The 26,994-nt window shown below is 32.0% G+C and overlaps 4 protein-coding genes across 4 annotated transcripts; 3 read left to right on the top strand and 1 right to left on the bottom strand.

Moving 5' to 3' along the window:
* Positions 1 to 11,830: 11,830 nt before the first annotated feature.
* On the top strand, positions 11,831 to 14,852 carry LOC120161273 (zinc finger CCCH domain-containing protein 3-like). The gene is made up of 7 exons (XM_039171546.1): positions 11,831 to 12,149; positions 12,578 to 12,747; positions 12,844 to 12,897; positions 13,395 to 13,511; positions 13,585 to 13,842; positions 13,929 to 14,204; positions 14,280 to 14,852. Exons 1-7 carry the CDS (start codon positions 12,086 to 12,088, stop codon positions 14,616 to 14,618), a joined length of 1,278 nt encoding a protein of 425 aa, XP_039027477.1. The 5' UTR covers positions 11,831 to 12,085; the 3' UTR covers positions 14,619 to 14,852.
* A 1,590-nt stretch (positions 14,853 to 16,442) lies between these two features.
* LOC120161118 (pentatricopeptide repeat-containing protein At1g09900-like) lies at positions 16,443 to 17,986 on the top strand. The gene is made up of 3 exons (XM_039171389.1): positions 16,443 to 16,992; positions 17,094 to 17,250; positions 17,293 to 17,986. The coding sequence occupies exons 1-3, from the start codon at positions 16,443 to 16,445 to the stop codon at positions 17,891 to 17,893; spliced, it is 1,308 nt and encodes a 435-aa protein (XP_039027320.1). The 3' UTR covers positions 17,894 to 17,986.
* An 88-nt stretch (positions 17,987 to 18,074) lies between these two features.
* Positions 18,075 to 20,773, bottom strand: LOC120161274 (tRNase Z TRZ2, chloroplastic-like). The gene is made up of 8 exons (XM_039171547.1): positions 20,289 to 20,773; positions 20,011 to 20,173; positions 19,872 to 19,942; positions 19,539 to 19,634; positions 19,347 to 19,460; positions 18,512 to 18,580; positions 18,356 to 18,430; positions 18,075 to 18,262 (listed from the first exon to the last, which is right to left on the bottom strand). Exons 1-8 carry the CDS (start codon positions 20,670 to 20,672, stop codon positions 18,170 to 18,172), a joined length of 1,065 nt encoding a protein of 354 aa, XP_039027478.1. The 5' UTR covers positions 20,673 to 20,773; the 3' UTR covers positions 18,075 to 18,169.
* An 888-nt stretch (positions 20,774 to 21,661) lies between these two features.
* LOC120161272 (transcription initiation factor TFIID subunit 6-like) lies at positions 21,662 to 26,548 on the top strand. The gene is made up of 12 exons (XM_039171545.1): positions 21,662 to 21,912; positions 22,177 to 22,263; positions 22,731 to 22,832; positions 22,926 to 23,034; positions 23,395 to 23,495; positions 23,578 to 23,715; positions 23,814 to 23,909; positions 24,144 to 24,268; positions 24,848 to 24,980; positions 25,231 to 25,356; positions 25,426 to 25,537; positions 26,120 to 26,548. The coding sequence occupies exons 1-12, from the start codon at positions 21,787 to 21,789 to the stop codon at positions 26,455 to 26,457; spliced, it is 1,593 nt and encodes a 530-aa protein (XP_039027476.1). The 5' UTR covers positions 21,662 to 21,786; the 3' UTR covers positions 26,458 to 26,548.
* The last annotated feature ends 446 nt before the right edge of the window (positions 26,549 to 26,994 follow it).

Genomic DNA, 26,994 nt, shown 5'->3' with positions numbered 1-26,994 from the left:
AACTGTCTAAATTGAAGGATGTCGACAATCATCACATGGCATCAATTGACCATTTTCTCAAACAATACATATTTAATTAAATATCAAATAAATAAAAATTGTAATTGTGTTATTTCTCATGAATTAAGCTCAATGTTTATATTTTATTGTTAAATAAAAAAATATATATAATATATAATAAACTTGATTAATGTAGTAAAGAAATTCATTAATGTAATTTGATGAACCTGATCAAATGTAGTAAAACTTTTGTGAGATAATTAACTATAATAAGTAATTCGCTTTTAACATTATATTTGAATTATAAGCAGTAAAAGAAGGAAAAACTAATAAAAGTGAAAAATTATGTATATAATAAGATTTAAAAATTATAATAAAATAGTTATTTTATTTATTATATCACTTTAGGTTTATTATAGATGGTCAAAATCAAAAAGGGACAATGGATATGAAGATATTATTGAATGAAATAAAAAAAAAAGGAGGAGGAATAAAGAAAAGAAAAGAAATGGGTGGAGGGAGAGAGTAAATAAAATAAAAGAAGTAGATTCTAAAGAATATGCTTTGAGCCTTTATGGAGAGAGACGAAAAGGGAATAAATAATGTTCTGGACTGGAATGCCCAAAATTTTTTGGGATTAATTATACATTTAGTACTTAAATTATTATTTTTATTCTTTTTTAGTAGCTAAATTTTATTTCTTTATTCAAAATCATACTTAATGATTTTTTTTGTTGAATAGTATGTGTGATTACGATATAATATATGTTTAAAATTTTCTCAATCTATTGTATATGTTTAAAATTTTCTCAACCCATTGAAAATGTACACACACACACAGATATATATATATATATATATATATCTTATAGACGTAACTTTTTAACCCATCGTATTTTTTAAGGTCTAACAATCATAAATTGTCTAATGCATCCCAAATACACTAACATCACATCTAGAAGAAATCCCTATATGAGTCATTAATTTTCTATAATATGAATTGAGTTCAATTTTAACGGTTTCGTGTTATAGTTGTCAAATCTATATAAGATTTTTTTTATAATACAAGTTTTGGATGGTTTATTATATTATGCTTTTATTTATATATATATGTTTGTTTTCTTTATTTTCTTTTCGTTTTTTGAATTGAGGTGTGCAATTAGCCACGGTGGAATCCTCAAAACTGAAAAGTAATTCGAGTTCAAGAGCATGGACTTTAATAAGAAAGGGCATTTTTTATATGCATGCCGATGCCTTTCTCTTTATATCGCGAAATTGACCTTTAATAAGGAATCTTCTAAATATTTCAATCCAATCAGTTTATATTGAATTCTTATATTTATATAAATTATTGGTTTTATATTTATTTATTTATTTTGAATTTTTCAGGGTGTTGATGGTATGATCAAAACCGGGTTAAGTGTCATAATGGTCAAACCCATCAATGAGTTCATTGATCTGATTAAGGGTCTTAATCAGAGATGGATATAAGAGGTGAATGGCGCTATCGCCCTTTAAAATTTTTAAATTTTTATATATTTTAGATATATTTTTAAATATTTTTAAATATTTTTTGAAAAATTATTTTTGTCTTCCTAAAATTTTATAACTTCCACTCCCATTTAAAAGTTGATAAGTTCACCCTCTCTAATATAAAATTATGCATCTGACCCTGGTCATATATGATCAAATTGTGAATTGTGTAATACTTTTTTTTGAAATAATTTGAGTTGATTACAAGGTAATATTTGTTCAAAATTTTCTTAATCTATTAACAATAGCGGATGTAGACTTTGCCTAGGGTGGGCACGTACCCACCCTGAAATTTTATTTGTGTCTACCCTATACGGAAATTTTATGTTATTAATATATATGTGCCCACCCTAAAAAATATTTCTTGATCCATCACTATCTATTAACAATGTATACATACCCTACAGATACAACTGCTCGAACCGAGACCCTATATAAAGAATAATATTTCTTTTCATCGCTTGATGAATATTCTAAATTATGTAATATTAGAATGGGTGTGGTTAATGGGTTATTATAAAATTATTAAAAATGTGAAAATAGATCCATCTATATGCTAAGTTTATAAAACCTGAGGGCACTTAGATATTACAACTATCTCGAATTGAGCTTCCGAAAATAAGTAAGCTTACACTAAATAAAGTTAAGAAACGTGTGCAATCATTTTATCAGATGCTTATATGTATGGTAATATTTTTTACTTTAAGTTCATGTTAATCATAAATGCTATGTCTATGATATTATTTATTATATCAATAAGATCTCGAAGCTTACTTTATTTGTTACTGTATCAAGGATACAACTCAAGATTGTGTCATATCTCTTTGTCCATCAACTCCTACAAGGATGACATGTCTTTGAGGTCTTCGTGGCCGTTTTGGTATCTGTGTGTATAATTGTCATGTTAAAATCATGTTTGTTATGTTTACAATATGCTATAGCATGTTAACGTCATGTTATTGATGTAAAAATATAAATCATGAGAGTGTGCTATAATACAATATGATCATAGATTAGTTGGAAGGAAAATGATGAAAAGATGCGTGATGAATACATGTTTGGTAGCATTGCTATGTGTATACATGTTGGTTAAAGTAGAATAATTGAAATTTGGTAAATATATTTGAATAAATCATGATGTTGTTATATAGGAAAGGTGTTAAGAAATGACATTTGTGAATATAAAAGGGTTTTGTAACTTATTATGAGAAGTACTAATGCACAAATTTAGTTAAGCATGAGACTAGACTTAAACTTTAGGATTAATTTGTTTAATAAATGATTGGTATGAACATGAAATGAAGTTCTAATCACTTGATTGTGCTTTTCTTCTTCGGTCAAGGGTTATTTTTAGTGATCGAAACACATTTTTGTAGATCAAAACAATGAGGAAGTACGACAAAAATAAGAGAAATAACATAATTGAAAATCAACCTGATCCGATAATAGAAGATCGAAGATTAGAAAAGATAGAGTGAAAAGGTTTTTTTTTTTTTAGATCTAAGTCATTTGGGTTAGATCTAGGAAAAATTAAGTTTATATTTGGGTTCATGAAAGAAAAACAAGTTAAAAGGTGTATTTGATGAAAATTTGACTATCGTTAATGACGATAGTGACAGTGCCCGACATTGAAAAACAATGAATGACGAACGGTGCAATTAGGACCTAATTAGATTATGGGTTGGGTAAAATATGGGAAAATAATGAAAGTAAATGAGGGAAAAATAATAGATTATATATTCATTCAAAACAACTTTGTTTTGAGCATCCATAGCCACACTAAAATCATATCATCGTACTAACGTAAAGATTTATCCATATCATCATATGGTTTGAACTTTAACAACTCGATATTTATCTTGTATCAAAACAAAATTTTAATATTATAATTGAATTAAAAGAAAGTTCCATAAAAAAACAATATAAAACTTTAGAATTCAATTATATTTGATGTATTTTTTCTTATTTTCTTACACAAATAAGTTTACTATGCTTTTGGCATACATTCGATTCATTGATTTTCGTAAACCTAAAATATCCTATAGAAATAATTAATCATGTAAGGATTTACAACTAACACTTGTAATTTAGTGACCTTTATATAAAAAAATAGTTTTTTTTAAATTAAAAAAATGTAATCGGAGAATAATAGAAAATGAAATAAAAAAAGGAAATGAATCCAAAAACTAGAGAATTTTGATGGAATATTTATTAAATTGTCGTGACAAAAATTCAAAACATTATCGCCTTTACTAATTTAGCTGAATATTATATAGGGATGCGAAAACTACTTGTGCCGATATCATTTGCCAATTCTCTTTGCTTTTCAAAATCCGATCGTCCATTTTCATATTTAACCCAAAAAGCTATCCACCACCCATCATTATTGCCAATATAACCTTTTATAATATTTCACCTTAATGGTCTATTTTTTCATATTCAAACTTAAGTACTTGTTTAATTGTTAAGGTTATTTATTTGTTTAAAAAAATATATTTTTGTATTTATATTTTTATTTGAATAATTTAAGGTGATTATAAGGTTGTATGTGTTTATACTTTTCTTAATCTATTAGACGTACACAGAACCTACATACGCAACTATTCGAATCCGATATCTCTAAGGAGAATAATATTTCCTGTATATATGTTACGAATTATATTAAGAGTTTATGATCTCATTCAATAATGTAATTTTTAAATTTTAAACTAATGTTTTCTTTCGATTTTAAAGCTAAACCCTTTACGCCATTGCACCTCTTGTCTAGGGTCAAAGCTCTACCATTACACGCACTTATGCTGGACAATTTATCAGGAATGTTTTGCATAAAAATTTGTCTTCATGGACCTTAATATCAGCAAGTTTAATTAGTAGTTTTTAATTAGTCTTAATTTATTAATTTTTTAAAATATTTCAAGGTTTTTTTAATCTTAGAATGAAGGGACGGTTGAAGAATTATAATTTTTCATATATTTTTCAAAAATGATTTTTTAACTTTTTAGAATAAATGTTTAGAAATATTAGAAAAATATGAAAATAAAAATTTAGTTATAATTGAAGGGTCAAATGAGAAATTATTCATTAATTTAATTTGTTGCATCATCCCCTTAACAATATATTTTTTAAATAGTCTAGATGATTATAAGTTATTATTTGTTCAGAATCTTTCTTAGCTATTAGAAACACGCACACAGCCTACAGATGCAGTTATTCGAACTCAGATCCTCTAAGAAGAACAATATTCTCTTTTCCACTTAGGTCACACAATGAGTTAGCTCTTAACAATATTTAATGACAGCTAATTACGCAATGACCATTTTATAATTAAATTTTAAAATTTTCAATTACTTTTTATAATATTTAAAAGTTTAATGACTAAAATATATTTCAATAATTGTATAATGACACATTTATGTTATTTACCTAAATTTTAACATCAAAACAAAAGCTCCCACTTTCCATTAATTATTTTTTTCTAACCAATAAAATAAAGAGGCTAATTGAGTGCTTTTCAAAACACTTGCTTGCCCTACCCTTCACGTAAACCTTGCCTAGTTCCTTGACCTAATTTTGTGTGTTTGAAGTTTTTTCTTTAAAATAAAATAAAAACTAATGGTTTCAATCATTTGCTTCATATTTGGTCCACCTGACTGCCTAGTTAATTAAATCACGCACAATTTAGTTGGTTCACATTCCAAAGCTTTTTGAGTTTGCTTTTCAACCATTCATATTCGTTTATATTATTAGTTATTTGCTAAACATATATAGCAAATGAAAATCAGTTTTTAATCCCAGTGGCGGATGCACATATTATCAGGGTTAGTGTATTAACCCTCTAAATTTTATTCTCTTAGTTATTTATTTTATTAATTGTATCTATTATAATTCTTTTTTTGTGTTTACCCTCATATAATATTTTTATGTTATTAATGTATGTGTATCTATTATCAACATGGGTTGGTTCAAGTGGTAAATAATTTAATATTGTTTAATCAATATCTCGAGTTTGAATCCTTTATGTATACAAAAAATTTTAACTAGGAGATTCACCCACCAAAATCAAATATGTGACGTGAATCCGAGATAGTCAAAGCGAAACTTTAAAACTCAAACGACAATATATATACTCTAAAAAATATTTTTACATTTATCATAATAAAAACCCATTAAATAGGTTAATAGTTCGTTTTTAGGTTAAGAATATCTCTTTATATATATTGCACTAGCATAGGTCTTTGTCAGTGACCTTTGTATGTCATGTCCTCAACTATAAATATTGACTAACTGAAAAAGATTTGCGTGCAAATTTTAACAATAACATTTAAATTTTAAGATTCCGCCGTTTTGTATGTAATTAAGACTAAATTATATATTTAGTCATTCAGTTATTATTTTGATTTTTTTATGGTCATTTAATTATTATTTTTATTCAAAATCATATGAGTTTCATTTTGATCACCTATTGTTAAAAAAATAATAGTGATGCTAGTTTGTCATCATAAGTTAATATCGCATCACCATGAAAAAATATATTGTTAGCAATTATGTTTATTTTTTAACAGTTAGTGATCAAAACATAACGTTAGATATAATTTTAAAGAAAATAATGGATAATCATCCAGCTAAAAGGCTTCATTCTTCTAAATTCATAGATCAAAAATCAAAACTTTCATAACTATGAAATAGAAGGATTTTAATTTTCAAGGAATTTAGAATATTTAGATTGGACTCAAATTTCAACTAGAAAGCTTCATTCTTCTAAATTCATAGATCGAAACTCAAAACTTTCACAGCTATGAAATAGAAAGACTTTAATTTTCAAGGGACGTAGAATAGTATCGAATTTATAAAAGAATAATTTAGATATTACTAAATAGGGTTTAGAGAACTATTTAGAGATATCATGATTATTCTTAGGCTTAAAATACATAATGACTTCAACAGCTTCACTTTTATCCTAGATTAAAGATCCATCTTACTAAAACATCTATCAATTAATCAAATAAATCATCAATTCACAAAAGCCTATACTTATTCATAACTAAGAGACTAGTCAACTAATTACAATCAATAAAAATATTTATTAAACCATCTTTTTTCATTTATAAAAGCTTTGCCTTCATTATCTGTTCTAAAAAACACACACAAATCATTTTGTATATCGAAATGACTGGTATTACTATTACTGATCAACAAAATTCACATTAAAAAAAAAGTATTTAGTTTTATATAAAAACCGTTCATTTCAATCATTTTTCAAGAAAACAAGGTCAATTGAATTTCAAATAATTAGTTTCACCAATAAGATATAAAAACTTATTTCATATTCGAAGTTACACAAAAAAAGACTATTTATCTTACACAGATATACGTAATTTTTTTTTATAAAAAAAAAGGTGAACTGTAATACTCCAAATTTTGATCAGTGACTAAAATGTAAGTTTTGAAAGTTTAGAGGCTAAAGTATAAACTTTGAAAAGTATAGGGACTGAAATTTGTAATTTTAAAAGTTATATATTTTAGCATGTAAATGAACAGATTGGATTAAAATAGAGATTTTAGTAAGAATCATATTTTTGATACAGGAATTGTGTTAACAACTAGAAGCAGTAAAGTTCGGTATTGAAATCGGATAATCGGATCGATCCAAAATTTTACGAAAATTGGAAGGATGTTAGAAAATGATTGGAAATATTATTTTTCATATTTTATATCAGATAAAGTTTGCTAAAAATAGTGGAATTTTTCAGATTTGTCCGAACAGTGAAAATTAGTGACTAAAGTGAAATTTTAAAAAATTGAAGGGTCAAAATAAAAAAATTGAGAGATAAAATTTTTACAGCTGTTTTAATAATATTAAGAGATAAAAGGATGGCATGGATGAAAATAAAAAGATTCACTAAAGGTAATTTGGTCATTTTGCAATAAATGAATTTTTAATTCATTTTTAATCTTTTAAATGCAAGTGTAAAGGTTATTTTATGCATATAAAATTCAAGAATTCCTTCATGCTTTCTTCTTCCAGCCGTGAGTTATGTTTCAAGATTACAATAAAATTAGCAATCCGAACGATCTGTAAGGAAAAGACAAAGCTCGTGATTAGAATTATTGTATACAAGTTCTGTAGTGGGGGAATTGTAAGTGCAATTTATTTATTTAATTATTATGATTAAGGACGACTTGCGGTAAGTCAACATCACCTTATTTATTTCAAAGATATGAATTATGTTTTGATTATGGAATTATATCCATAATATTTTTAATAAGTTTTATGATTGATTTTGGGTATGAACTGCTCATGTCACATTTTACGAATGTGAAATAAATATATTTCTGATTCTGATATGATTTTTATCAAATGATTACGAAATGAACTAAAAAGTCCACTATATGTTATATGGAGAGTCAAAGGTACAATTGAGATGCCATGAGGTGGAGCGATTATCTGTTCTGATTATGATATATTGTGGTGTACCGAAGTGTACACTAGTATATATATATATTCTGATCTGAATGCAATTTGTGTGCATATTGTTATTTCCGATACGATAGCACTGTTTGTGCTTATCTGTTTCGACTCTGATGATATGATATATCTATTACGCACCCTCGTATGACTCACGTACCTTATATTCTCTTAAAATATACAACAACAACAACAACAACAACAAAACCCAATTCCCATATGCAATAGGGTAAGGGGGAGGTAGGGTAGTAGGTTGCCCCCAACGCCAGGTTGAGAGTAGCTTCCGTGGAAGACCTCCGGCAGTCAGAAAATTAAAAATATAGATAAAATGCAATGCATGTATAAATAAATATAAAAATACATAGTTGAACAGTTTCATATGCAGTTATTAATATCATTAATATCATATGCGCGTCTGTAATGGGCAATAATCCCTGTAAAAAAATCCCTGCGAAAAAATCTTTGTATATAGACAGAAACGTAAGACCCGACTAAAATTAAAAGTGGAGATAATGATACACAGAAGTTAAACGATAGCAAGCCCAGTTCTAAGCCTTCATAAATACCAATAACAGAAACGAATAAAAAGTAGAAGTCATGGAAATTACTACAAAGGCATTAAAAAGAAGACAGAGATGATACACCCTAGAGATGTGACCCACACTACTAGACTATCCTAGTCTCTTAAAATATACTTTGGGCTATAAAAATGAAATAAGAAAGTTTTGAAAAGTGTCTGATTACAAAAGAATATGGACTGGCTATTCTGTCTGATATGATTTATTATGATTTTGTGAAAATCATCAGATGATTTTTTTTAGGTTTATGATAAAGTTCAACATTAGATATCCGGTTTGAACATTCTGAAAATTCAATCTGCTTTATTTTTAATGATTTTATATATGTTTCGATATTTTATTTATTTGTCATTTTCTAACATCCTTCCAATTTTCGTAAAATTTCGGCTCGATCCGATTATCTGATTTCAATACCGAACTTTACTTCTTATAACTTTTAACACAATTCCCGTATCAAAAAATTAATTCTCACTAAAATCTCTGTTTTAATCCAAACTGATCATTTACAAGCTAAAATATATAACTTTTAAAAAATACAAATTTCAGTCCCTAAACTTTTCAAAGTTTATACTTTAGCCCCTAAACTTTCAAAACTTACATTTTAATTACTAGTCAAAATTTGGGTATTACATAAACAGTTGATATCTTATTTTTATTTATTTTACATCTATCTTCATCTCACTTGATATACTCTAATTTTTTTTCTCTTGGAATTTAAATATATCTTTCATATTTATCACATTTGTCAGTGTGTGTTTAACTACCTGGGTTTCTTGAAAACAAAAACGACGTTATGAAGTCAAAGCCCATGTGGGTGGGTCGAGAACCAAATAGCATCGCAGTTGGCCCAAACATACTGAAATCTATACAATAATATAAATTGAAATTTTTAATAATTTCCAAACAAACTTAATAACAAAACAATTCACAAAACATTTAAATCAAATCGGAGTTTCATGGCTTATAAATAAAGTATATATATTAGAATTTAAAGGATTTACAGGCTCGTCCTCTTAAAGTTACATGTTATATGTGTCCGTTAAAGTAGATATTTGTTATACTTAAATGGATCAATTAAGACTCTTTCGATAATATTTTAATTTTAATTTAATTTTTGTCTCTATTATATGAAATTTAAATATCTTTATTACTTTTTAATAGTCTAAATTTTTAATATCAAACAAATACTATATATTTTTAATTTTATTAAAATATATATATAATTAATATGAATAAAACATAAAACACAAACAATTAAATCGAATAAATATGATTTTCATAACAAATTAAAAATAGGGTATATACAAGACTAATTTAATCGATACATAAATCTCTTATTTATATATTAAATAAAGTTTGCATGCTTAACTAAATTATATATTAAATTTTACACAATTACAATTGAGTCTCTTATTTATATATCTTACAATATTAAGGGCTTAACTTAAGTTGTCAATTAAAAAGTTAATTATCCCAATTTTTCTGGTAAAATTGCCCTAATAATAATATGGAAGAAATAATTTCCCAAATAATATTTTTGAGAAATTATTATTTTTTTCATATAGAGTGAAATGAACGGTGAGATATAAAGATAATAAAAGTCTATGATGTCTTCTTCTTTTAAATTTGAAAAATCATTTTCTTCTTTGCGTAGCTCTTTTCTAGTGAATGTCTTCATGAAAACATGATATAAATTAATTGTTTTTCGTATAAAAATATCATGTACTCTGACCGTTTTTTCATATACTATGTTTATCACCCTAATTAAAAATAAATAAAATTCTACCTGTACTGTTTAGAAAATTATTTTTTCCCATATTTCCCAATTTTTCGTTTAAAATTTGTTTTAACATTAAAATTTCCGAGAAACGCAACGAAAGCGGGTGCAGACTACAATGCTGAACCACTTTAGTCGGAGCCTTTCCCCCCTTCTTTGTTGGGACCCACAAGCCATAGCTTAGCGAATGAGACAAAGCTTCGTTTGCTTTTTTTTGTCGCTCTCAGAGAAGTGGGTCCCGCTCCTTCTGTATCCAACGGCCTGTCCAGATGGCGCTATGGCTCCAACGGTGAAGATTTGTCACGTTTTTTCCCCCCACCCGTTTAAAGGACAATAAGCTGAAATAAAATAATTAATGTAGATATTTATTTAGCGCCACGTTATAACTGAATATGGAAAGACAGTTACATCCCTTTTCAACTATTTGGTGAACCTTGTGGCAGTAAGAGGCAGTTTCGTCATTGGAACAAAACTTTACATCGGGTCCCACTCCCATCGTAGATTCAAATCCACTGCTCCAGACCTCATCGCCGCCTCCCAAGTTCGCGCGCTTTTGACGGTGATGAATTTATATATTTATTTAATTTTAAAATAATTAAAGAAAATATATTGTAAAAAGAAAAAAGAGAGAAAGCCTTTATTGCCGTAACTTTCACGCTTATTTGTCTCTTTCTACTGAAAAGTGAAAGGACATTAAGGCCCTCATAGTTCTGCACACATTCAATTTGGTCTTTAATTATGTTGGAAATACTAAAATTTTTAATTATTAATATGCAAACTGATTTTAGTTAAAATAATAAAATTTTAAATAAAAACACGAGGTTTTGAATTTGAAGAGAGCAGCACGAATGAGTACAAAACATGTGTATATATAAACATATCTTGAGGATTTATGATTTCTGGATGGATTATCATATATTTAACGAGAACAACATTTATTGAGACAAAAAAATGACATTGAAATGAGAGCAAAAAAAAAAATAGATTTCTACTTGCTCGAAGGAAAGTAAACTCAGTCGCGGACCATCATGTTACATTGTCCCACGACTTATATATGAGAGAGAGCCAATTCTAAGATCCCAACAAAATTTATTAACCTTGTTCTACAAGAGGAAACCTACACCAAATAGAACTGTTGTTTCGTTTCAGTATTAGCAAAAATAAAATATTTTTTGTGCAACTAGAATTAAATTTAAATTATATCTCTTCACACATTGAACATAGGTAATTGTATAAATTAAAAGAAAAACCTGTTGCGGTCGGTCAATAACTGAAAGAGAGTAGTTGAATTTGTGGGCAATAATGTCTTTTGACTAAAATAAAATTACATTATTGAATATTGATGCACCAGGACATAACACAAAAGCTTACTTGAAAGAAAATAAATCCAAGATTTACAACAATAAAAAAGAAAAAATAATTTTCATTTATTTAAAAGAAAATCAAATTGGAATATTTTCTAGGATTTCATTTTCTGCTTCTTTTTGATCTCTTTCTTTGTTTCCACAAGAAGAAACTCCTCCCCCTGAAATTTCTCTCTCATTTCACTCTTTTGATCATCATCATCATCGTTTGATTTCAAATCGAACTCTTTTTTTTTGGAAAAGCATACAAACTTGGTTTGGTTTATGCCCAGAAATTATTTTTTGTTCCTCATTGTTTGTTTGTTTTTTTCATTGTTTTGATCAAAAGTAAGATACGGTTTCACAAAATTCTGTGCCGCATCCACCGATGCCAGATAATCGGCAAGTTCAGAACAATTTTGTATCGAATCAATCCGCTGATAACGTTGAAGGTAGCGCCGATTCTTTGTGCGCTCTTTGTTACTTCAAATCATACAAAGATCTGATGCCACCACATACTTTTCCCTGTTATTTCTATATATTTTAGAATTCCTTTCTTGTGATCATTTTCCATTATGATCAGTGTTTTTAAAATTCTTGTGAAAAAGGGTAAATTTCTATTCAGTTAATAAAATAAGCAACTTCGTATATTTCAATTTGAAAGCCCGTTTAGTCGTAGCTTCTACAAATGTTTTTTATGTTCTTCTTTTTTGTTTTAAACTATAGCAGTAATAGCTTTTGTTTCGAAGTTCGTTATTTCAATTCTTAAATGTGATGGCTTATTCGGTAAAATCAGATTACACATACACACATTGTGTATTTATATTGAGAGATTCTAATTTTAATTAATTTTGGGATCTTTTTGTTTCTATGTTTTCAGAAGCAATTTTGCAGTTGAAATTTAATGATGATGATCAAGAGGTGCGTGTTTCTAAACCAGCCTCGTATCCTGACCGTCCTGGCGAGCCGGATTGTTCTTATTATTTAAGGACTGGATCATGTGGTTATGGAAGTAATTGTCGATTCAATCATCCGGCTTATGATGCTCAGGTAATGAAGTCTTTATTATTCTTTTGAAGTGAATCGCATTTACTGACCGATATCAGGTGCCGATGTAATGGTTGAATATGTTGTTCTTTGGTGCAGGATGGCCAATATCGGGAAGAACTCCCTGAAAGAGATGGACAGCCAGACTGTGGAGTATTAATACTTTCTCATTTAATATCACTGAATTGCCTTTTCTAGGAGATGTTTGTGCTTGCTATTTTGTGCTCATATATAACTCTTGCTAAGAAAAGGAAAGGCACTAATGTGGTTTGGTGAATAGATATTTACTTAATTAGAAACAAGTTTTTGAGAAATGAATATTGCTTGCTTGGTCCATTATTCACTTGAACTGTGGAACATATAGCATGCATGATTTCATGTACATGTGGCGAAATGGAGTTCTCTGATTATGCTGGTCATCATTTTGCTGCTGCTTTCATTTTGGATGGTCTTCTTAATCTCATCAGTGCGCTAATGTTCCCTTTTAACCTGGTGAATTGATGCATACCCTTTTTTTTCTCTCCTAAAGAAAACTGGCGATGTTGTAGCTCAGGGTCGTCATTGATATGGTTGATCTAGTGCTAAACTGTTTTGACATTATGTCTATTGTGCTCTTCTAATTTAGAATTTTTCATTGACCTCCTCTGCAGTACTTTTTAAAGACAGGGACTTGCAAATATGGATCCACATGTAAATATCACCATCCAAAGGACAGACAAGGAGCTGGACCTGTTACATTTAACATTCTTGGTCTTCCTATGCGTCAGGTACATTCTTTTTCTCTTCTTTGATGCTTTCTCTTGACATTATGTAATCTCACTCTGGCTTTCTATTTATCAGGATGAAAAATCGTGTTCTTATTTCATGAGGACTGGATCATGTAAGTTTGGGGTGGCATGCAAGTTCCATCATCCCCAGCCTGCTTCACACGGGACTGGCTTACCTGTAAATGGACCTGTGCAATCATCGATTTTGTCACCAGGTGTGCCATATGCTGATGGATTACCCACCTGGTCATTACCTAGGGCACCATTTGTGCCTGTTGTTGTTTCTCCTTCTCAAAACATAATTCCTGCAAATGGCTGGTGCACCTACATGGTAAGTGAATGTTTCTTTTGCTGGGTAAATTTGTTTATAGGTTGCTCTTGCTTATTTTTCTCAATTTCTAATTTAACTCTAATCAGGGAAATATGAGTCCTGTATCTTCTCCTGATATTATTGGATCCAATTTTGCTTACAACTCAACGAATCCCCCCGAGTCAGGTTCTAGTGGACAGATGCTTTTGTCATCAACATCTGCTTCTAACTATCCTGAAAGACCTGGTCAACCAGAATGTAGGTATTATATGAACACTGGCAGTTGCAAATATGGATCTGATTGCAAGTACCATCATCCAAAGGAAAGGATTGCAAATTCAGCGGCTAATAGTGTTGGCCCCCTCGGGCTTCCTTCGAGACCTGTAAGCTTAATGTCTATTTTCCACATGCTTTGGTATGAATTCTAAATGTCTACTTCTTGTTCTTCTGTATTGTAGGGGCAAGCCGTTTGTTATAGCTACAGTATGTATGGGATGTGCAAGTACGGACCAAGATGCAGATTTGATCATCCTTATTTGGGATATCCTTATAACTATGCTCTAAGCCTTCCTTTATCAGTGTTTGATACATCTCTCCTAACATATCAAAGAACGTCACCAACAGTCAATTTGTCTGAACCTCCTCTTCCATCAAGACTTCCCGATTGGAAACGGAACACCGACGCCGTAAGCAAGAAACATCAGAACTCGGAGACAAAGAATTCAGATGATCCGTCTGAACAAGTTGCTTCTCCACCACATTCTTTGCAGGCTTTTCCGAAAACCTCACAAGACTGAAACTGTTTTCATCGGTGTCATTTTATTATCCTTTTTAAACTAGTTTGTTTTGTAAGTTCGAAACCTTCCAAGAAGACTTCCATGATAATGTACCTCCTGCACCCATTAACTTGTGTGGTCTGACAGTGTTGTAGGTTATATTTCCCCGAGTATATGAAACGTGCAAAATACTGGGGGGCAGAAGGCAATTTTTGTTTTTGTGGTGAAAATAAATGCAGGTGAGAAGCTGTAAGATCCTTTATTTCTTCCTTGGAGTTGATATCCTTCTCATGATGGATGCTCTGCTGTGCTAGTAGAGTTACTATAAAATATTATCCTTGGAGATGTGAAAGTGCTTTTGAAATCACTTTTTAAACACATTCAAAAGCTGAAAAAGAGAAGAACGTTTGGATTTTGAGTGCAAGATCATCAAATTCAAGTGTTTATAATTTTTTTATACACCTTTGTGAGAGATTTACTTGTGACCTCTGAAAATATGATCTGAAACTGATCTATCTAACATAACATCCTACAATTATAATAACAAACAGAGGAAACTTCGAAGGCTTAGTGAGGCAATTAATACACAAAACAATCATATAAAATATATAAACACAAAATACATTGCAAAACATCACTTTAGCATACATATTATCTTTTCATTCATTCATTGCTTTGATCTTTTAATTCACTTCTTTTAACATTAGTGATACATTTTGTTTCACTTTAATAACCATACTTTCGGTACTTTTCAGGATTTATGATTTCTTCTTTCATCTATACATCCACCTCTCGACTCTCCTTTGATAATATACCTCCAATCTCTCATTTGAAGACTCTTTGATTCTATCCGATTCTTTTTTCAGTACTCTCCTTTTCAGCATAAATTTTGCTATCCAACTCTCAGTTTATTGATTCATCTTTCTGGAATGAGTATTATATTATCTTCGGACGTGAAATTTGGAACGCGCTTCATTCATTAACGTTCAGGCCACCCTAAATAAATTTAACAACCCATTAGAAATTCTAACAAAACAAGAAAGCATTAATTTACAGCCAATTTTTTTATAAAACCACACAGGCGCTGTAATTCAATTTTCTGGTGAAAGGGTTGATGCCGCAAAGGAAAATTGAGAGAGTTAAGTGCTATCCATTGGAATATCACTGCCACTAGGGTTAGCTAGGCTTTCAGATATGCTTCTCTGAGTTCGACCGGCACCGGACGTGAACTCGAAGACACGATGATAAAATCATAAGCTGATATAACGATTAGGAGCTAACATAAACAATAATGAAATGAAGGAAAGAAGAGGAGGGACTTACATTAAGGACAAGATGACAAAGTATTTAGGTATAGGGTGAATGTTATCGTGATTACTAAAGTTGTCGACAAAGTTGAAATCGACTTTAACAAAGTTTTACATAAATTTAAGATCGTTGGATGAGTGAAAATAGATTACTAAGACTAATAGTGAAAATGAGAAGATATACAATGGAAAAAAAGAAGAAGATAATCTTAATCATCTATTTTATATTATGCAATTGGAATATAAAGTCTTTTTTATAATTAAGTCTAAAATATTTTATATGTTTAAATAAAAATGACACATTTTAAATTATTATTTATTTTAATTAAGCTTTTAAAAAATAATTTTATTTTAACAACTTTAAAATTAGACAATCATTTTAAAAAGTTATCTCCTGTATATGAATCATCAAATTATATCGTAAAAAAAATCAGATTAAATCCTAGTTCACTGCTATTGAAATAGACTAACAAAGCTTTAGGGTTTCTTATCCGGCACCTCCCCTAAAACCCTGAAATTATGATTGAAGGGACTGCAGATGTATCAGTTCTTCCGAAAACATCTCAATCTCAGCCCCTTCCACAATCCTCGCTGCACTCTCTTTTATCATCTCTTTGCCCTTTCCTCAAAATCACTCATTCCCCTCTCTTCCACTCCCCAAACCCCAATTCTCAGTTCCCATCAACTTCACGCCGTTCCTTCTTCGGATACTTCAACTCATTTCACCATTTCCTCATCTGGGTCTTCCTCATTTCCTTCTACACCATACCCATCTTCTCGATTTTTCAATACATCCGGTTTTCAGTGGGCTCGCAGTTTCTCTGCCTCTTCTTCGAGGGTAAATGCGAGTCGAAATCAAATTTCGGAGGTTACCAATTTGATTAGAAGACGCGATAACGATTTAGAATCCAAGTTGGATGCTATGAATGTAAGTCTTTCCGAGGTATCATTGGACACCATTTTCCGAACTTTAAATTACCAGAAAGTTCCTGCATTGCGTTTCTTCGATTGGATTCGACAATCCCATCCCCGGTTTTATCATAACTATGATATTTTTAGTTTGGTTATCAACAATTGTGGGATATTAGGTGATTTTGACTCAATGTTTAATCTTTTAAACGACTTTAGGTTACATGGCATTTGTCTGAATCAAAAGGCTTTTGTTTTTTTTACGTGATATGATTTCTAGTAAAGCTGCAACGAATAACTCCATATGCGGAAGTGTTGAATAGAATAGGTGGGTCATGTGGTGTTTCTTGTACCCATGCTTTGATTGAGATGTTATGCTCTCTAGGATCCTTTGAAATTGCTGAATATGTGGATGTGGTTGCAAGTACAAAGAAAAGGTTGTCTAATTACAGTATTTTGGTTTGAGGACGGTGTCGTAGAGGTCATTTCGAAGAAGCAAGGAACGTGCTTGATGAGATGATCAAAATGGGTTGTCACCCGAATTCCCAGATTTTTAATTATCTACTCAGTTGTTTACGCAAGAATGATACTGCCGTGGCTGATGAACTGCTTGAACTCATGCTCCAAAGTGGCTGCCCTCCTGATGCATTAACGTTTGAGATATTCATTTGCCATTTCTGCAGCCATGGTAAATTAGATACTGCATTTGAGTGGCTAGATAAAATGGAATCAGATGATATCGAACCTCGGCAAACGACACATGCTGCCTTTATCAAGGGTTACTTCAAATTACAGCAGTATCAGGAGGCACACCAGTATGTGGTTGTTAGTAGTGGTAAGTATAAGACGGCAAGCAATACGATTTATAGTTTGTTGGCGAACCTTCATATAAAAAGGGGAGAACCGGTCATCGCACAGCCCGTGCTTTCGGAGATGATAGAAAAGGGTCTAAAACCAAACTTTGCAGTGTATATGAATGTTTTGAAGCACCTCCAGAAATCTGGCAGACAAGATCTAGCAAGAAACTTGGAGAGCAGCTTCTCTAGCTTCATTTCACAACAATGTGCTGGTAATGGCTGAAGTTTGTCTGAAAATTCTGTAGGCAGAAATTTTCATGTGATCTTCTGTTTGTAGTTGCATAAACGAGCTCACTGGAGATCGTATTTCACAATGATTATATTGATTATGAACCAAGTGATTGAACTTATTGTATCTTACACTAATTAAACGTAAACAAACCCACAAAAATTCAAGACCACTAGACAACGTGGATAGATTTAAATAAAATAATGTATTACAAATGGGCAATTTTTCCTCATTTCATCTATCCTCTAATTGTTGTATCTGCAGACAAGACTACTGTGTGTACATTGATTTGAAACCCTCAGTTAGGGGAACCACCTTTGCAGACACTTTAGACTGCAACTTCAAAACAGCTTGACGAATGTCCTGCAACACGTATAGAACGAAATATCATATGACTTGCAGATGTATTCCTCGTGCATATATTAACAAAGGCAAGTAATTCGATTAAATGTTTACCTCCACGCTATAGCGGGAAGAGAAATGTGTTAACAAGACAGCCTTATTCCTGATCCACTCAGCATGTTCAATGATCTGATATTTAACATCAGATCATGTTAAAAATCATTAACGATGTTGTAACAGTAAAATCGTATACTCAAAGATCAAACATACCTCCATTAAATGAGTATGGCCATGTTGTCTTGCATGATCAACGCTATAACCGTCATCAAGGAATGTTGCCTGTAAAATATATTTCCACATCAGCAACGTAAAGATTACAAATTGCAGAAAGTTGTGAATGTTGGTCCATGGTGCGAAAGGGAAAGAAATATAATATTGAAATTGCATGCAATGATTTTTACATTTGATCAATGCAAAGATAAGTAGGGCTTTTTCCTTTTCTTAAGCATGTCAAATATACTCTTTTCATAACAGCTGCAACTTTAAAAAATCTCTTGGCCAGAGAAGAACCACTAATATCACAGAAAAGCTCCATATAAACTAAAACAGAAATCAGAAAATCGTGCGAATACTAGAAATCTTAATGACTTGGCAGATTGAGTTCCACTTTTAGAAAGGACAAGGTCCATAGTCATGGAAGTTCGCTTGCACTGATGAAATAATTTCTGTGCAGTTATATATCAAACAAAACAAGAAAATAATTCCCAACGTGCAGGAATATAATAGTTCAAGTCTCTTGTGCAAGTTTACAGCTAAGCTCACACCTGTTATAACTTGCAAGAGGCAAAGAGAAGACATGCCTTATTGGCATGTGACACACATGCACAGTGGAGCCTATCAGTACTTGATCATGGATTTCATGAGGCATTGTACATGTCCCATCATGTCACCCAATTGTGCTTTGTCCTTAACATTAAGTTAGATCACAGATTATACTATTTGTTGCAACATAAATAGACAATATTACCACAGATGATGCAAAAAAGTTATTCAGCATGAAGCTAACAAGGGAAAGAAGATTGAAAAGATTCTATTCGGTCTATACCTCAGTTATAAGAACTTTGGCCCTCAAGGCATCAGCATTTCGTGGATCAAGCATGTATTCTGCTGTAGTATCCCCTGTAAAGGCCACCTCTGGAGACAATACGATGTCTGTGATCTGCAAATGAAGGCTTTAAGTCAAATAAATGCCTAAAACTAAAGAATCCGGCTGCTCTATTTCACCGAAATTACAGACCTCAACACCAGACTTCTTCAATTTCTCAATCTGTTTCCCTTTCAGATGAATATACTGCTTCTTCAGCTTTTTCCTAACAGAGTATATGACATAACCCTGAAAGAAGAAAATAAAGAAAAAAACAACTAACAATACTTCAGACTGTAAAATATCCAAAATCTGAACAACTTAAATAAAAAATTGATCTTCATCTACGCTTCAAACCTCAATAATGAATTTACCAAGGGCAGAAAATTAAGAACCACATATTTTGTTAAGGCATTAAGATTTCTAGTCTATGTTCTTTTCTATGCAAAATTTATAAAATTCAGAATAAAATTTGGTAAAACATACCTGGCTTGGAATAACATGGTGAGTTCGAAATGGTCGGACAACAATGTCATTCCGTAGTTCATAGGTTTCACCTGAAAAAACCTACTAAAGTCATCTTAAAGGGAAAAAAACAAATAAATTTGTGATGAAACCAACATACCAACATCAAGTGCGACCAAGTCAAGGTTGAGTTCCACATTTCCCATTGTCCTGTGAATATCCAACAGCTTCTCTACATCTTCTTTAATACATGGAGGTACGAATACTGTCGGAGGCTTTAAGTTGTACAAACCACGGCTAGCTACATACATTGGCAGCCCACCCTGAGCCAGTAAACAACATGAGATTATACTAATACCCAGAACTTATAATTTTGAGCTACATGATTTTCAAACTATGGCAAAAAACACCATCTTTTGGCCAAATCATGGAACTTACAATGTGGTCAAGATGTGCGTGAGTGATGAAAACGAAATTCTGCTGAATAGCACGAGACGGGCACCTCCCAATGTCAAAAGCAGACTTCAATTCAGGAACTATGACACAGGTTTCATGTCCGCCAATAGAGAGTCCTTCAATGAAGTAGCCTTCAATTTCAATACCCTTTCTCGTAACAGCAGCTCTGGCTTTTCGGTACTCTTCTTCTTCATCTATAGCACGGCTTATGGAGGACAAATAGCCGGCGGTTTTGAGGGAGTTGAAAGGGCTGGCTTGGGTTTGGAAAGTGAGGTTCTTTTGGGGTTGCTGAAGGGGGAAAATGGGGTGGTGGAATGGGAAAATTGAGGGGATTTTGGAGGGCGAAATGGGGAGAGAGACTTGCATTTTTTATGTTTTTTTAATTGATCTGTGAGTGAGGAAAACGGGTGGGTTTAACCGAGTTTTATCAGTTCCACAGATTTGTTCTTAGCTATCGAGTACGAGGGAGATGACGAAAACACTGCGTTTCGAGAAGGCTTTCGTTCCTAAAATATTTTGAGAAAAATACATAATTGGTCACTAATCTATTATTATCTTTTACTTTAGTTACAAACCTTTTGTTTTTACAAAATCATCACTAACGTTACTTTTTTTTTATTTTGGTCATTGATTGTTTCAAAATTTAACGGGACGATGATGTAATCTGATATAATAATATCTCAGTCAATTATACAAATAAAGATCTTATTATATCTTCAAAAATTTTAAAATAATAATTTTTGGCCATTTAAATTTGTATCTTCCTATACAACAAAAACCAAAATTCTTGAGATCTAATGAAAAAGCTCTAGGCAATCAATCTGGGTATTCTCAGGACTAATTGAATTGCATGAATAAGTAGGTGAAAAGAGGGAAAAAATAAGTGTTATGGAGAAAAAAGAAATAGGATGAGAGATTTGGATTTTAGCTTAAATATGTGATGAATTATTTTGAATTAGTACCTAATTGACAAAATATGTAAATCTTAAGGATTAAAACTATTATTATGTTAGTTCACATTACCATAGCAATTAATTTTTAATGGCCCGTGATCTACATAGAAAATGTAGCATTAGTGATATTTTTGTAAAAAAGACGTTCAGTGACTGAAGTAGAAAATTTGTAATAGTTTAATGACCAATAGTATAGTTTACCCAAACGTTTTTTTTATCCAGGTTAAAATTCGAATCTCAAAATTTTCTACTATATAATGGACCTGATTTGGGAAAAGCCCATTATGGAGCTCCAAATTCAAAAGGCAAAAGATGCAGCCCAGTAGAAACAATTCGGGTCACCCGATAAATTAAACCCGACTGCTCCCCCGCCCCCTTTTTGTTTCTTTAATGCAAAATTCCCGAAGGTCGGCGAGCGTGAGAGTTCTCCTCATATCAGTCCCTGAACAACAAGACACCGGAAAAAGATAACTTCAAATGAAAATTTTGTAAATTCGACGACGAGGAAGAAGAACAAGAAGAAGAAAATGAGCATAGTGGCAAAGGAGACGATCGAGGTTATAGCTCAAAGCATTGGCATAAACAATTTGTCAGATGATGCTGCCCTTTCTCTTGCTCCCGATGTCGAGTACCGCATGCGCGAGATTATGCAGGTTTCTTTTCTTTTACAAACCAAAAAAATAAAAATAACCTTTAATGCTTCCTTCTCCCTAATGAAGTAGGTTTTACTTCTCATTTCTTCGTTTATGTTTTGTTGTTTCTATTAGGGTTTTAAACCTCACTAGGGGGTGATATATGCTGCCCTTTTTTCTTAATTATAAGAAGATAGCATAAAATTATAAAATTGAAGTGAATAACAGTGTGTCACTGTGATTCTTGGTTTTTTTTATTTTACCTTAATTTTTGAAAAATTTCAGGAGGCCATCAAATGTATGCGTCACTCGAGGAGGACCATATTAACTACAGACGATGTTGATGGTGCACTTAACTTAAGAAACGTTGAGGTTATTTGGCATCAATACAGCTTCATGTACTCTTAGTTTGTATATATACTAGTCTTAATTTCATTGTTTGCTCATCTTAGTTTCATTGGTTTTATTGTGTGCGGTGCATGTGTTTTTAAGGTAAAACCACGAACAAGAAAAACAAATGTATTGTTTTGAAATAATCGTCTCTCTAATTTGAATATTCTAACTTTGAAGATATTGTTAGAAAATGCTGCGAGGGGAAAATTTTTAACCTGTATTCAATAGCTGTATGGGCCTGGCTTGAAGCATAAATTGCTAGTGGCGGGTTTTTTGTTTGAAAAGGTTACATGATCTCAATATTGATTGAGAATATAAGTGATTTGCATATGATGATGATGAATAAAACACTTTTCTGATGCACTTAAGGTTTCTTCCTTTGGTATTCTACTTCAGAAAAAAAATTGTTTTCTTCTGGTCTCACTCTGCTTGTTTTGTTGCCTCAGCCCGTATATGGCTTTACATCTGGAGGTCCTTTGCAGTTCAAAAGGGCAATTGGGCATAGGGATTTGTTTTACATTGATGATAGGGATGTGGATTTGAAAGAGGTAAGAAACCTGAGGCTACATTAGTTTTGCTTTGAGCTGAAATTGGTTGGGTACTTGTTGAAGTTCCATGTTGTCTTTTCTCTCAACATGTAGGTTATTGAGGCTCCTTTACCAAAAGCACCACTTGATACCAGAGTTGTTTGTCACTGGCTCGCTATCGAAGGAGTACAACCTGCCATTCCAGAGAATGCTCCTGTGGGAGGTTTGTCTAAATTTAGAGGCATTATCAGTAGTTACTGATCACAAATTTGAGCTGGACCTTTTGGAATCTTTGGTTTCTAAGCATAGATCATTCAAAATATGAGTTTATTTTTACCTTAATGTGCTGTAAAGGCCAAGCATTTTTTCCATATGTGCATTATTTTGTCATCTTTGTCTATTTTTTAAGGTTCCAGTATGTTGCAACTATGATTTTCTGTAGTTGTTTCTGGTATTAGGATACCGAAATTTTCCTTTTAATTTGTTTGATCATACTTTATGAAAAATTTCTCATGACCAATATAATACAGGGTACTAGCCAAATCCAGGTGCTAATACTTTGTTTGATTTGTTTTATCTGTAGTAATTGCTGCTCCTACTAATGGCAATACTTACAAACAAAAGGATGAACTTCCGGTTGACATTAAATTACCTGTTAAGCATGTGCTATCTAGGGAGCTTCAGGTACATAGTTTACCATTGATATTATGTATTATATATTTTTAATATTTATTTATTTATTTGGCCAACATTCTTTCTATTGCAGCTCTATTTTGACAAAATCACAGAGCTTACTTTGAGAAAGTCTGATTCAGCCCTGTTTAAAGAAGCATTAGTGAGTTTGGCTACAGATTCAGGACTTCATCCTTTAGTTCCTTATTTCACTTTCTTTGTAGCTGATGAGGTAACAATTTTTTGATTTAAAACAAGAATATTGATTCAGATGAACAAGGACATTTATACATTTGCTGCTAACTTTGTTTGTTCCACCAACAATATCAGGTTTCACGTGGTTTGAATGATTATTCTCTTCTATTTGCTTTAATGCGTGTTGTTTGGAGTCTTCTCCAGAATCCCCACATACACATAGAACCTTATGTAAGTTAATCTTTTGTCCTGTTGGATTTATATATTGATAGGAAATATGTTCATCAAGGATTTAAAATTGTTCAATCCTTTTCTAATGCAACTGAACAAACTTCAATTTCAACCTACTGGTTTGCCAAGCAAATCATGCTCTTGTTGTGGACTCGTGGTTCTATATGGAGTTTTACCTGTCATGGATTTACCAATTCTAAACTAAGAAAGAACATTGTTTTTCTGTCTTGCCAGCTGCACCAATTGATGCCATCTGTAGTGACCTGCCTTGTTTCAAAAAAACTAGGGAACCGGATTGGTGACAACCACTGGGAACTTAGAGATTTTACTGCAAAGTTAGTTGCTTCAATATGCAAAAGGTAAAACTTCTAATGTGTTTCCTGTATTGCATTTGAATAAAATGTCTTGAGTTGGATTTTTTTTCCTTCTGTGATGCTGTCAATTTTGCAGTGAAAAAACTTGTCTATAGCAATATGTGAGCAATGGAGTTATATTATGTAGTTTTCAACATTGTCAATTGTGTCAATAAGGTCTACGAAGGTGGTAATCACTAAATTTCATTGGATTGGACATTGCCCTGATTCTCTGGTCTGTTGACACAACTCTGCTTCTGAGATTGTCATAAAAAAACCCTTCAGTTTTGGTGAAAGAAAAAGAATTCATATTCTGCTTTAACTACTGAATGTGATCCTCTTAAGAAACATGTCACGTGATGGTTAGTTGTTCTGTGCATTTATATATGTTATTAAAATATGAATTAAATGTGACTCGACCTCAGTTAGATAATCTAAAATAATTCAAATTGATGTTAATGATCTTTCTATCTGATATGCTGATCACTGCTGTCGACTTCCATACAAATACTCCATTTAGTTTTCTTCTTATTTTATTTTGGGTCAATCTTATACTTGGAATTTAGGTTTTAAAAATTGTTGCAGATTTGGCCATGTTTATAACACCCTTCAGACACGTCTTACAAAAACTTTACTCAATGCACTTCTGGACCCACAACGGGCATTGACTCAACACTATGGTGCAATTCAAGGGTTGGCAGCCCTAGGACCGAATGTGGTATGTCCTCACATTTCATTTACTCTTAGTGCATGTTAGTTTACTTTTTGCATGGTGAGAATAATATGAGTGATATACATCTCCCCGTAAAAGTGGCTGGTGCCTTTTATGCAAAGCTTCTATTCTGTCTTTCAACTCCTTTTTTCAAGATTTAACTTTCAAGCATTTTCTGTTTTAGTTTTGAGCATTTTGTTGCTATTCTAATTCTAGTAATATTATTCATTCATGATACATCTTACTCCATGAGTAGGTTCGTCTTCTTATTCTGCCAAATCTTGAGCCATATCTTCGACTCCTTGAACCAGAGTTGCTATTAGAGAAGCAAAAGAATGAGATGAAGAGATATGAAGCATGGCGGGTTTATGGTGCCTTACTGGTGAGTGTTATTCTTGTTTAGGTCTTCATATTGAACACTGAAATTTTGACACAAGCATACACTTGCCAGCGTGCAGCAGGTCAAGGCATATATGAGCGCCTCAAAATATTTCCACCTTTACCATCACCTCCAGGCCATGCTATCTGGAAGTCCAAAGAAAAAGTTTTTACTGCAGTTCCAAGTAATATGTCCTTTTTCTAAGATGCTCCAAAGTTGTGTGAATTCAAATTTCTAATGATGGACTGCACAAATGGTGCACGGTAAATATTAAATAGTATTAGGAAAAATAAAATAAAAGGTACCCCAAGCAGGGACGAATTCTGGATTTTGGTCAAAGGGGGCAATTATAATAAACCTAAAAGAATTACGGACATGCATATAATGTGCTTGACTGCAAAAAGGTCTGCCGTCATTCATTCTTTGACATGCTCGAGTATAAGCAAATCTACTGACCAAAAAAGAAAGATGCCAACATGTTTTCTTATTAAAAAAAGGTTCTGGCTTATATATTTATCTTGCCTTTGTTTACTTTCTTTTTAATTTATCTTTTTTCTTCCCATATATTCTTTGATTGATGTCATTGATAAATTAGGGCATCAAGGTGGCAAGAAACCGTGCTTAGTTTTGTATTCATTGCTGCATTAATAAGCCCAAGGAAACTATTTTGAGCAAGCAAGTTGGAAATGCTTGATGCCTGGTATTTTATCTTATTTCTGGATGTTCAGCTCTAAATAACATTCTTGCTTTGTGGTAAATGTTAAAGATAAACGAAAGGCGAACATGGAGCCCTTGGAAGATGAACCAGCCTTGAAGAAAATAGCAACTGACAGCCCAATTGGCAGTTTGGTTTCAGCCAACTCCTTGCCATCCGTGACAACACTTGCATCATTAGGTCAGAATGATGCAGGCCAGCCATCATCATCTGAAAAGATGGCCAAGAGAGTTGGAAAATATGGTCAAATGTTGAAGAAGTCGGTCATCCTTAATCAAATTTGGAAGGATGACCTGAACTCTGGACATACTTTGGTAACATTATTCGAATTGCTTGGTGAAGGCATTCTCTCCTTCATTCCATCTCCTGAGATGTCTCTGTTTTTATAACATGCTGTAGAATAGCTGATTCTTATTGTTGCGGGGGCTTAGGAATATGAAACTGTGTTCTTCTGAATCATTAAGTAATTGCAATAACGTTGTTGATTCATGATTTTCCACAGTAAAATAGTTCAGTAAGCCGTAGTTTGTTCAAGATGCTCCCTTCTTCCAGGGCCATCGATTTCAAGTTGAACGGGTAAACGTTCCATCCAAGATTTGATTATATCTCTAACCGTGATCATGATATATATGCTCATGACTTGATTATATTTGAACATGTAAAATTTGATTAATTACGTAAAAGTGAAGGTTTAAAGAGCAACCAAGTGTACGCGATTGTTGCAAAACGTTCCTTGGACAAAAATTAAGCTTCCACTCTACCCCAATCACAAGTCTATTGTTATGGTAGATGACTAGTTAGAACAAAATTATAATAAAGAAAATTATGCTTCATTTTCTGTGGAAAACAATTAGTCCCATTTGTAGCAATGGCAGCCATGAATTCCAGCGTTTTAGTCTGCAACTGTAGAATCTCACGCAGTGGAT

The sequence above is a fragment of the Hibiscus syriacus genome, unplaced genomic scaffold (assembly GCF_006381635.1).
Source record: "Hibiscus syriacus cultivar Baekdansim isolate YM2019G1 unplaced genomic scaffold, ASM638163v2 tig00111398_pilon, whole genome shotgun sequence".
In the NCBI taxonomy this organism is placed as follows: Eukaryota; Viridiplantae; Streptophyta; class Magnoliopsida; order Malvales; family Malvaceae; genus Hibiscus; species Hibiscus syriacus.
The sequence above is the reverse complement of the archived record's forward strand: the minus strand, read 5'-3'. Positions and strand labels throughout refer to the sequence as shown.